Here is a 12,580-nt window from a genome sequence, read left to right as displayed (position 1 = left end):
TGTATGGTCACATTCATATCCCCTGCTGGATGAATCGTATTAGCATTGGCAATCCCTTTTTTCTAGAAAGCCCACCAGTGGCTATCAAAGAAAGCTACGGAGAACTATAATGACATAGTGCCATTGTTTCAGGACAAAATTAATGAAGTGAACATTATCTTGAATTAATTACCAGCTGCTAAAAGACAAGAATGTTATTTAGAGGGTGTAGCTTGTTTAATCAGTACTCTGGACTGGTGCACTTGATACAATGTAAATACAACATGGCCTGTGAGTCATAAAGGAAGCTCATATTGTGAAGGAATGCAACAGTTTAAGAGAAGAAGATAAATCCCTCTGTCACTTTAGAGGCTGCACAGTTTGTACAAATGCTTGAAAATACACCAAGTAAAAAAATATTGAAAGACGAAATCGTTGTTTAAACTTGTTCAATGTTGCCTAGAGGCCTCAGCAGTTTGGATGGATGTCTGGAATTTCTGCTCCATCTTTGTTGCGTCTTTTGTGTTTAGAGCTGAAGGGTCTGAAGAAGTCCGTGGACTTATACGTGAAGCATCACAGCACCCATCTATAGAAAACAGCGAATAGCTATAGATTCTCCATTAAGAAAACCTTGTAATTTACTACTGTTATAAATGTCATGACATGTGCCAGGAAGTTCACATCCAAAGTAAATTTATATCACGTTAACAGAGAGCCAAGAGCCTGATGTGAACCAGTTGAGCACATTGGCAGAGGCAGGGGTCTTTTCCCTAGGGGGAGGAAAATCTAGCCAAATGTCTTTTTGTCTCAGGTATCATCTTGGATTTCTCAGAAGATCAAAAAACAGAGCGATCTGATATGAGCTTTAAAAAAAGAAAGGGTATACATAAAATTGTAATTGTAAATCAAGATTTTAAAGAGGCGCTAAAGACAGCAGATGCTGACAGACTTCAGGTTGGGACAGTATCTGAGGGTGGTCCAGGAAGTAATGGTAACCCTTGACCTCAAGGCTTAATGAGAAAACAGCTACCTAATAACTTTGCCATTGTTCATTTCACACCTTGAGCCAAGTTCTGCAGTTTGCTCAAGGCTGGGTGTGAGGTTGCACTTCAGGTGCCAAAAAAAGGGCCAAAACTCTGAGCTGCTCACTGGTATGCAAATGCTGATTTCAGTATTTCTTTATAACGGCCCGCTTATTTAATTCAGCAAAAAACCAACATCCAGGCATGTCTCCCAGAAATATTAAACGTTTGACCACAGGGTGGTTTCCTGAGATGGCGTCAGCCTGAGGGAATGTTCAAGGCTTCAGGCTCTCTAAACACTGAAGACGGCAGGAGTAGCCCCGACCGAGCCAGACTGTTTCTACACTGACCCCGGTCCTCCCCCTGACCACAGTGGTTGGAGTGGGTAGAAAACCACTCTTTCATAAAGAGATTCCTGCTGGCTATAGTATGACACTGTGTTTTCCGACAGTGTCTGGCAGAACTGGAAGGTAAGGAGACGTGATCATGAACACATCTGATGTTCTCAATTTAAAACGCATCTTTAAAACAAAAAATGGGAAGATTATTCATCATTGTATAAGATGCTACTTGAAACCCTATGACGAAAAAATAAAGAGAACGTGCCATAGTATGTGTATGGCACCATACTCTATATTTATCTCTGAATTGCTAAACTGTGGTTCAATTGATGCAGATCATGAAATCAAGTGGAAAATGTGAGTTGTCTAAGTGACGCCAGATTTCAAGACCAAAAACACCCAACAGGACATGGGGTACGAGGTAAGAATGAAGTGGGGCACTGAGATGGGTCTTGCTAGTGTTGCATTTGGCACAGAGAGAGAGGGAGGGAGGGAGAGACCATCTGAACGTGTGAGACTGAAGTTACGAGGACAGACATCCACAGCTGGGATAAGTCCAGGCATTTCCCCTCCAAAACCCAGACCACCAGACATAAACCCAGCATAATCCTGTTTGGCTGAGGCCCAACAGACGGACCCTCTGGTCACTTTATAGCAGTCTTTTCGCGAGCAAAGAAAAGGGATAGTGGTTGATATTTACGCTTTCATTATTTTAATTTAGGAGGAAGGAACAATGTCAGATACAAGGATAGATTCAGAATACAAAATCTGCCTAACAGCACCTCTAAGGATCACTAATTGACACAAAATATCATGTTGAGTAAATCTGTACAAAATACCAGAGAATAAAATGGACACGTAATGGCCAAAGCTACCTGTTCCCTTAAATGATGACCACTTTGGCAATCAGACCGGCCCAGATGTGTGGTGGAGGAACATGCATTGAGTGCAGGTTTTCTGTCTGCAGGTCATACTGAGGTTAATCTCAACAGGACATTTCTATAAGGTTGCCTCATCTCAGAGTCACTCCTTAAGTGTTTGCTATAGTGATTCATTCATTCTGTGGCCTTTCTCCACAACTACATTCTTCCTGTTCTGTGTAAAAATCATAAATTTCAAGTGCAGTTTTTGAGCTGGTTTCTTGGATTGAGGAAAGCAGAATTCCTGGACTTCTTTGTAAGTGGCGAGTTACAAAACTAAAAGAAATAGTCTGAGCTAAAAAAAAAAGAAGAAAAAAATAAACAGTCTTTATTTAGCTCCACTTGTCGGAAAATTAGCTTTGACTATTACTGAACGCTTTCCAAATGGATAGCAGACTTGTTTTTGTGACTGCCCCCCCTCCCCCCCATCACTATGTAGATGTGTGAACATGTGAAACTGTGGTCTAGCCGGTGTCTGACTAATGCTTCCACTGCTGGGCATTTATTCCACTGTAATCAGCTCTAAAGGCCTGCCGCACGTTGATCAACACTTGCGACCAGACACCCACACACCCACCCAACAGCCCCCCTACGTCCCACCTTACAAAACAGGGCAAGTATGAATGATAATCACGCCACAGTTTAGATGAAAAGCAGGAGAACACCAAGGCTCTTTCAAATGACTTCTACATCTGCCCCACCCTACTCTTCCAAGGCCCCACGTTTGCCTGGCTGACTTGACTGAGGAGGTGTGTGTGTGTGTGTGTGTGTGTGTGTGTGTGTGTGTGTGTGTGTGTGTGTGTGTGTGTGTGTGCCTTTTGCATCTGGAATATATGTTAATGAGTCTACTGCTCCTATCACAGCAATGACAAAGAGAGGAATCCTTACTGTTGGAAGACAGGACCCACACACATACAAACAGATTATTTTAAAATGGGCTAAAATTCATTGGAAAAAAATCCATAAATGTCAAATTCTATTATTGACATAACCTGGCTAGCTGGACTTGACTAAAGCAATGTCTATGCTGTAAATATTCATATCAAAAATCAATCAAAAAATCAAATATCAGAACTGTCCAGTTTGGGATGAATAAGGTATTTCTGATATTGAAAATAGAGATATCCATTCCCCATTTCAGTTTTTATGCTAAGATATAACTTTAAACGTTTTTACTATTTAAAACTACAGTATCTAACTAGTCCTTCAAGTTTAGGTTTGTAGGATGTGAAGATCAAATTGTGGACTGGGACTTTAATTGATGGCACTCCAATTAATTTAATATGTATTGCAAATTATTAACATTTATCTAGAACATTGTATTGTGAGTGACTAATGGGCACCCTTGTCTTACGCTTGAATAGCTTAAACTGGTGAATGAAACGTTGTTTTGCTGCGTAAATGCACTGTGAATACAATTAAAAATGCAGGAATGAATAGTAAAAGTCTAAACTTCGGGTACTCTGCAGCCCCAAATAGAGTTGAGGCCACAGTCAGAGGCCAGCTGCTGAACATATGGTGGATCCGTCTGCTATCCTATCCGCAGGAGAGAAACCTCTGCATCAACCTTTTCTCCCCTCGAACACTCTCCTCCTCACAAGCCTATTGCATACATCATGTTGGAGGCGAATCCAACTCTGGCTCGGGTTTCCTTTTGTTGTACAGAAGCGGACTTGAGGAATTTACGTAAGCGGATACAGTCATGCCTGATGGAGAGGAGCAACCTTTGCCCTGTTTATAAGTGCAAAGAATCAAAAGGCTTATATACGCAGCATTTTGTTATTACAACTGGATTCAGACATTGTTGTGTTGATCCTGGATGTAAGTGTTTGGTTGGAGTGAACACACTAAGTGCTGTGGTTTGCAACTGCAGCTGCTTTTGGTGCAGATTCTTTCTCTTTGGGAAAAAGATGAACTCATCTGTGATCTGTTTATAATGATGTGCCAGTCTCTGCAAGCAGTAGTGTGTGATTCATCCATCAGAAAACTGACTTTGTGAGCAATCATACTGTAAAGGCAAGAACAAGAGTAATACCTAAGCACCAGTTCCTAATGGGATTATCTCTTCTGCAGCAGACGATGTATTATGCAACACTAGCAAAGCAATGCCGACTTTTGGAAAACACAGGCCAAAAAATATCCTAAAAAAACTCTGATCAAACTTAACCATGAGCCTCTAATTATCCCTAAATGACACATCAGCCGCTCTCATAAACATCTAGCAAACACAGACTGAAATTTCAGGCATCCTCTCATAACAAAGACATATTTAGATCCTGTGGACAATGATGACATGTGCAGAGAGATATTCACACGTAACAGCAACGGAATAAGGCATGGTTTGTTGAGAAATCCCTACTAACAGATGATAAACAAAGCTTCCTGCCATATGAGGGTTTGATTCTGGTGACTGAAAGACCAAACAAACACATGCTAATAAATAAAGCAACAAGGCCTGGTAAGACAGACACGTAAACAATATTAGTGTGCAATGCAGGAGGGCTACAGATGCTTGATGTTAAAAAAATCAACATTGATAATGACAATGTTTGGCTGTTGGGATTGTTCCGTATCCAAATAACAATGGCATTGCTTTTATCTTCAGAGGAAAGGTCAGTAGCAGACGGTGTTAGAGACTGAGGGCAGGGTATCAGTACTCGGTATTGGTAAGGGAATAACCCGAGTTATAGTAACATAGTAATAGAAGAACTTCTCCAGCCATATGATACCTGTATGTGATCCTTTTTGAGCCCAGACCTAAAAAGAAAAGTCTATTTGAATGGCTTTACTCGGAGCCAATCACGGCAATCATTCTTCATTTGAATGCAGAGTATGATTGGTCTACTACTGCAGGAGCTACAACCAACAAAGTCTATGGTGTGGTTAAGTTGAATGTTGTAAAAAGTCCTATTTTAATCAACTAAAATGAAAGTATTTTGATGAGGAGGAGCTTTGTTGGCATTTTACTCGGAAAACGGTATTCAAAAGAAGTACTGTTGTCTGTCTGCACTTGGGTCCAACCTGCGTTGCTCAACCCATACACTATTGGTATCAGTATCACATAAAGGATACTGGTATTGTAGAGACTTGTACTTGTAACGTAACTTAAATGATACTAAGCCCTTTAAAAGATGGACATTACATGGCAGATCGGAAGGGCAGTCATTAAATGACGACTCTGTAAAGAACATGGGCCAACTCAGAAACACTTTCTAGTGTAGCATGTCTTCCGTCTGAATGTGCTGGTGGAAGCTGCTGTTTCCATTAATGACAGACCGATGTTTATAGTGGACTATTATTAACTTGCCAGAGTGAGCTGCTGCAGTGTTATCTCCAAATATTCCCATAATCTTAAACATGATGTATTTCTCACAAAAACAAGATAATTGCAGTTTGAAAGAATTGTGTGACCTGACTTACCCTGACTTACAGTACTGAAAATACCCACTAGAAGAAATTACTGGTGATCCGAGGATGTAAATCATATCAACATGAAGAGACACATAACTGACACTAAACGTTAAGAGGAAACAGACATCGGCCTGGTATGTTGCACTCATCATATTTCACAAAGTTTCATCAACTTGAAAGTTGTAAAGCCCTTACATAAAGGAGAAATACCAGTTGCTTCACCCTTTGAGCATTGACCTCTACTTGGACTGCACTCGGTTAGGGTGTTAACTTTCCAGAAGAAGCACAGAATGTCAATTCATGCTGTGAATAAACAGATGAAGGAACAGTGCGGCCCATTGCTGACGTCAGCACGTGCATGGTTAAAGAGGTGTAGCTACACCTTTTTCCCATTCCTCTCCACTGCGACTTGAAAGGCTACAGCCAGACCAAGGAAATATTTACAGGGTGGGGGACTGCACTGCAGCAACACCCAAGAGACCCTAAGTACACAAGACAAAAAGGGAACAAGAGGGTGCTGCGGACATACACGACCAGTAAAAAGTAGTCGGTAATTAATAATTAAAATTTCCTTCATTCCATTGACTCAACTAGGCATGAGTAAGATACTCAGATATTTCAGAAACACTCATCAGGTGTGTTGCCTTTACTGAACCCAGTAAAAATCACAATCACTGTTCTGGTTGTTCTAGAAAGGCTGGTAACACGGACAAATCTCATTCCTAACTCCTGGTATGAATAAACAAAACACTGGTATGAATGCAGTCATGAAGCGTTAAAGCATTGACTGTTTATCTGAGTGGCCAAAGAAGTGTTGTTTTATCTCTATATGTTTTTTTAAAACAGGGAACCCCTTTATGGAATTGTATTTTAATAACATGTTCTCAGACAATATATAATAATATATCATCTTCTCTCACTCCCTTTCTCCTGTCATGAGCACAAACCCACACTGACTTTCCATCCGGTACAGAGGCGCTCCTGCAGCCAGACAGGATGGTCTTCCCCCCTCTATGAGTCATCGCCCAAATCTCCCAGGCTACAGAGTGGGGGTCTGGTGTGGGCTGGGAGAGACTAATGCGAGCCTGGCAAAGTCATCAGTGCAAATGGTCCAGTGGACAGCTAGGCATTTTAAGCTCAGTTGCAAAATAAGTCATTGGCTTCATGTCAGGGCAGATAGGATAACGAAATGGAAGAACAGATCTCTCATTATGTACCAACACACCGATTGAGGGTGTGTTGAATCCAGTTAATGATACAGATTGGAAAACCCTGTAGTCGTGTGCAACAGCTGTTTGTAACTTCTAATTAACTTAGTTATGACTTGAGTTTGAACTAAATGTAAATCTATGCATTTTTAATGGAAGTGGTTTGCACTCTTGATTAAAGGCTGTTATTGAACAGATTGTTTTCAAATTACATTTGGACAAACAAAGACATTTGGCTAGAACCACATGACAATATGACCAAAATAAAGTTAGTATTGTATTTCCAGAGTCTTTCACTATTAAGTCATATATTCCTTAATGTGAATTAGAATGGTTTGTCTCCTGATCTAATGTAACACAACTTTGAAGCTGGCTAGTCCATATTAAGAATAAGTGAAGACAACAAATAGCTGATGCAATCGACTCAACCAGTTTGTGTTATATTGTTCGGGTTATGAGCCATGGGTTTACAGTTGCAACCCACAGATATCTCAAGACTGTGGTAAAAATATTGCTTATTTTAATATCTTCAGACAGACAGACAAAAAATTCAATCCACTTAATCTGTCTGACTCATACTCGAAAGTTGGAAAGATTTGAGGAAAAAATACTTTGAGCTGCCCGGAGCCATGATAAGGTCTGTCTTTCATCCTAAGCTTATCCTCTGGTCCGTTTTTGTTATTTTGTTTTTGTGCTGAACATCTGTTCGGGCTACATGTGTGCACTTGCGATGAAGCGATCCCACCCGAATGTTTTCATTTGTGTGAGTTAGTATGGACGTATCTAATTACTGGAAGTACCTCCTCGCTGTTGGCCTGGTTCCGGATGAACTTGAAGCCTGGAATGCGCTTCTGGTTGCACATCACTCCGACATCTTCCGAGTGTTTGCAGTCTGACACACCGAGGCCATTGGAGTGACACTGAGCCAGGCTCTTCTCTCCACCAGTGCAGTGCACGTTGTCTAACCAGATCCGGCCTGGAGGGAGAGAGAGAGACAATGTGTGACTTTCTTGGACTGCAGCACTTACTAACTTTTATTTGTGATTTTTTTAGACTTTACACATTCACAATTAATCTTATATGGGCCAATTTGCATAAATAGTACTTTTACTTTTGGGTACTTTAAGTCTATTCTATACTAATATTATGGAACTTTAACTTGGGTAATATTTTTAATGCAGGACTTCTACTTTTAACAGAGTATTAACTCTAGTACTTCTACTTTTATTACGTACAAGAGTATTTCTTCCATCTCTGGCTCTCACAGATTAAACCCTTCACACTTGCAGGACTCTCCTTACTCAGACACAAGCCTATATTTCCATTCACTGTTCCTAATAATAAGGGATTAATGTTTGGGAAAATAGAAATGGCTGGTCATAACATTGAACCTTGACTGCATTAACTATGTTTCATACCTTTTTGACTTCTATTTCATAATTTCCATTATATTCCGTCTAGTCCCTCAGACAGACAGTAAACCTACTCATGTGGAGATGTGTTTGCTCCCCTGACACATTCTTCCAGCAAAAACGTGCCAAATAAAAAATGTCATAGCTAAGAAAATCATCTGCTGTCCAGCTGGCTGTTCACAGCCAACCATGAAGGAAACCACGTGGAAAAACCACCAATGGACGACTCATCGTTCTGAAAGTGTCAAGATGTTTCTGGGGAACATCCTGATCATACAGAGAGAGTGACAGCATCTTTTATAGTCACGTAGCCTTCTTCTGGCAAAGACATGTCTACCTCTGGAACATTTTTATAATAAGAGCCAAGTCTTCTGTAGCTGAAGCAGCTGGGTTGTTTGAAAAGTGAGCGTGGACGTGCAGGTTTGTCTAAACAAATACTGAGCATTGCCAGTAGTAATAAATCTGGATTTCCGTGTTAAAACTATCATCCACAGGCCTTATGGGAATGTAATTTCACCAGCTACTGAAACGAATGGGAAGCACAGAGCACACGGGAGCCATGAATGTTCTAATTGGCCTTTTATTGGAACTCTAAGCCAGCACCTTAACTCCAGCAACCCCTTAAATAAAAAAAAAAAAGTGCAAATGCATCTGATCGTATTGAGAGTTGTAGCCTGAAGCAGTAGCCTTCTTCTTCTCTGATATCTTTTACACAACCATGATTTTTTTTTAACCATCGCATTGGCTAGCTGTACAGGAAAAACATTTTATCCAAACAAACGTTCATGAACTTTTATCATAAAGTTGTGTCTTCCATTAGAAACATTTACTGGTTTCTCTCCCTGATGTACAAGTCATCATGATGGGAAATGGAAAATTCTCTTGATCACTTTTATAGCCGTTAGACTTTACCAACAACAGGAAAACAGACAAAAGCAATTTCCATTCTCTCACATGTACACAGCTAGTCTGGCCCTCAATTACTCTGCTTTCAAACTTAACAACCATTCGCCAGTAAAAGAGGTACACTCATCAACATTACATACAAATTTTGGCTAATTCATTAGTGCTAAATGCCAAAATGCTGCACACATTTTATGGTAAAAATAAACTTTGTGCCCATTCTGTTATTTATTTAAAAAAAAATGCAACTTAACAACATTAAACGTGACTCAAGGGACGTTTGGAATTACTTATATAACCCTACAGGCCCCCTATTATATACCTCAGGCATTGCTTAAATGTAGTGCAAGCAGTTATCAGTCTGCACAGTCAGTCAGTTCTTGAATATACATCAAACTGCTTGTAATTTGCTCCTTGTGAAATATATGTGCGTGCAACATTATATGCATGGGGTGCATCACTTCATATTATGATATTCTTGAACTTGCTATAATGACTGTGGTGCTTTGGGAAGCAAGTCACAAAGTTAATTACTTGACTTTTGAAGTGGCTGGCTGGATGTGGCCCGACCCTGTGGGAAAACATGTGCCTTTAACAAGGGACACCAAGTTAATTAACAGCTACCAACTGACGTGAACCAAGCCAGCACACGCAGAGAGTTGGGCATCTCTTTACTGCTTTCACAGTGATGGAGGAATTCATACACTACAAAGTGAAAGGAGAGATGAGATTAAGTCTGTGTGAAGGTCTGGTTTACACAGTGTTTCCAGTCCCCACCCCCGCCTCCCATGCTTATATGTGATTGGCATGTCTAAGTTTGCCTCTAATGGGAAAACCAGCACCTGAGGGTACACGCAGTCAGACAGGAGGAAACGTGTACCTCATTCAAAGAATTCCATGGAACAAACAAAACTGTATGAAGAGATATAGTGATTTTGTAAGTGTGTGGTTGGCTGGTTTTTAAGATTAACACCGTATAACCATCACCACAGTTGTTAGAAAGCTGGATAGCAAGATTAAAAAGAGTTTGAAGGGTTTTGGTTATATAATACAAGGTTTAGACCAAATCCTGGAAACTAACAGACACTTCTAATAAAGTTTTCTTACCTTCTCCTTTTCCGTATTTGGCCGAGGGCAACCAGGACTGCGCATCTAGGAAGCCGAGCTCTCTGCACGCCACGTTTGCAGCAGATATTGAGAAGTCATCATCACACACCGTTCCCCACTCGCCATTGTAGAAAACCTCCAACCGGCCCTCATAATGTTTCCGCTTCTCCCCGGCTAAACGTAGCTGGATGACAGCGGGGCTAGAGTCTGACTGGCAGTTGCACAGTGCCCACAGGGACAGTAAGGTGGACAACACACAGTGGATGGCAACAGGACGCAGCATGATGCAGGATGAGGCAAGAAAAGATAGTGATCTAAAGGGAGAGATTTAATAAAAACACTGTGAAAATTCAATAGAAGCTGAACTGAACTATGCTTATTGAACATTATTTTAGGAGATGGACTTTAAAATAACATTTGCACATCCCTAAGAGTTATATAGAGAGCTGAACATTGCAGGCAGACAGTAATGTGTGGTGTGTGTTTGGTTCTTTTGTCCATAGCTTGAACGAGTGAGGAGTTTCAGTATAAAATCTTGGGCAATAACAGTTTGGCTTGGCCATCGTCAGGCTCCTATAGACCCTCTCTGGCCTCTATGCAACCACAAGTATACGCTTCAGAATCACATACAGAGCTGACCACAGTTTGACAATAAAGCAGCCAGTGAATATACTTTTGACTGCCATTAGGAAAGAAAAAGGAGAATTTGGAAAAGTTTGGGTGAGAACGAAAGCTGTGAATCAGAGACAAGTATCCCTCTCTCCATCTTTCTGACAGCCTAATGGAGAGCAAATGTGGGCTCCTGCAGGGTGGGGTGCTGCCCCTCTGACTTATCTATTGATCTGTGCCTGGAGGCTGTGGAGCTATAAGGTTCAGAGAGAAAGTTGACTCCACCTCAATATTTCATGGTAAACCATGAAAGTGTCAGTGGAGCAACCAAAGCCCCCAGGAGTAATTTTCGGGACGAAAAGGAGGGAAGGAAGACAGTGAAAGTGAGGAGACCTCCACGTCTTTACACGGGAGGAAGAGAGGGGGGTGCTTTCCAAGTTGACATCATAGCAACAGCCAAACAAGCTGTAGAGCGCACAGTCTTACACAAACACCCCTGCATTACACAGTCAGTAGATTGTCAGACTTTGTGAGCATCACGTGTGCCCATGTGAAACATCTGTTTTATCTTCTCTTGAATGTTAAACAGGAAGAACATACTTTCATTTGGTCTTTTATTTTCAATCCTTCTTTACACGGCAGTTAAGAGTGACTGAATCAACATTATGCAAGTTTTAAATTAGTGTTTAAACCAGAGTTCAGAGTGCATTTCAGAACAAACAGTCAGTCAGCAAGTGTCAACTCCACATAGTCATTTATGAAAAACGAACACTTCTCTTGAATGTGTGTCTTGTATGTTCTAGATTATCCTGCTTACACAACCAGTGGAGAGACACGCCTACAGTATATCCTAAAGAAAAGTGTTCACAGTTGACACTTCCTCAAAAACTTCACTTGCATTTACTTAAGGTTGTAAATGCGGAGTTAAAAAATTCTAATCATGAGGTTGCATGAGAGCAATAAGGCTAGATAATATGTGGAAGCTGCCTGTCATTGTATGGTAGCCAAGGATTGTCAAGTTAACTGGGAATTGCAAAATTTCATAAGCTGAATTATTTGCTTTCTCAGTGAAAGCCTTTTGCTCTTTCATCATTTGCTTATTTTAGTAGAGCACAAATCAACCATCAAGTTATTGTTAAGCTGTGCCCAGCACACACTCCTGATATCAATAGTTACAAGAGTCCTGCAGCTTCTTCAGAAAATAATGTAGGCCTAGGTCCAATGTCAGCAAAACAGTAAGGCATAAATATCAAGGTAATGCAACTCCCTTTTAGATTTTGGTTATTATTCTGCTTATGCAACACAGTGTAGAAGCACACAATCTGATTAGTAGCCTATAACTTGTCTGGCTATAAGACAACAATAATTGGAAGGAACATACAATTAAATTAAGTTTAAAATGAGGAAAACGCGTTTCTGCTGGCAAAGAGGATAACAAATAATTATTGTAAGCTGTATTTTAAGTCCCAATATAAGTGCAAGACAACGTTCCATCAGGTCCGCCAAAGTTTTTCAGAGTTGAAAAGAAACACTTACTTTGACAGACGATGAGAAGCAGTAACACACTTTCCAGGACGTAGACTTTAAAGTTTCCAACTTGTTGCAGAGGATGAATTGGGAGGCAGCGGTTCTTTGTCCCTTTAGTACTCTTCCTCGCTGATTCTCCGG

At 40.6% G+C, this 12,580-nt stretch overlaps 1 protein-coding gene across 1 annotated transcript in view; it reads right to left on the bottom strand.

The window, feature by feature from the left end:
- loxl2a (lysyl oxidase-like 2a) overlaps positions 1 to 12,580 on the bottom strand; it is a 26,804-nt gene extending 14,224 nt beyond the window's left edge. Inside the window, exons 1-3 of the mRNA XM_063911328.1 lie at positions 12,449 to 12,580; positions 10,304 to 10,617; positions 7,682 to 7,857 (exon numbers count right to left, since the gene is read on the bottom strand). Of these exons, the coding sequence (XP_063767398.1) occupies positions 7,682 to 7,857; positions 10,304 to 10,586 (459 nt within the window). The 5' untranslated portion in view covers positions 10,587 to 10,617; positions 12,449 to 12,580. The remainder of the gene's footprint in view (positions 1 to 7,681; positions 7,858 to 10,303; positions 10,618 to 12,448) is intronic.

The sequence above is a fragment of the Eleginops maclovinus genome, chromosome 20, assembly GCF_036324505.1.
Source record: "Eleginops maclovinus isolate JMC-PN-2008 ecotype Puerto Natales chromosome 20, JC_Emac_rtc_rv5, whole genome shotgun sequence".
Classification (NCBI taxonomy): Eukaryota; Metazoa; Chordata; class Actinopteri; order Perciformes; family Eleginopidae; genus Eleginops; species Eleginops maclovinus.
This window is presented reverse-complemented; position numbering and strand designations above follow the sequence as displayed.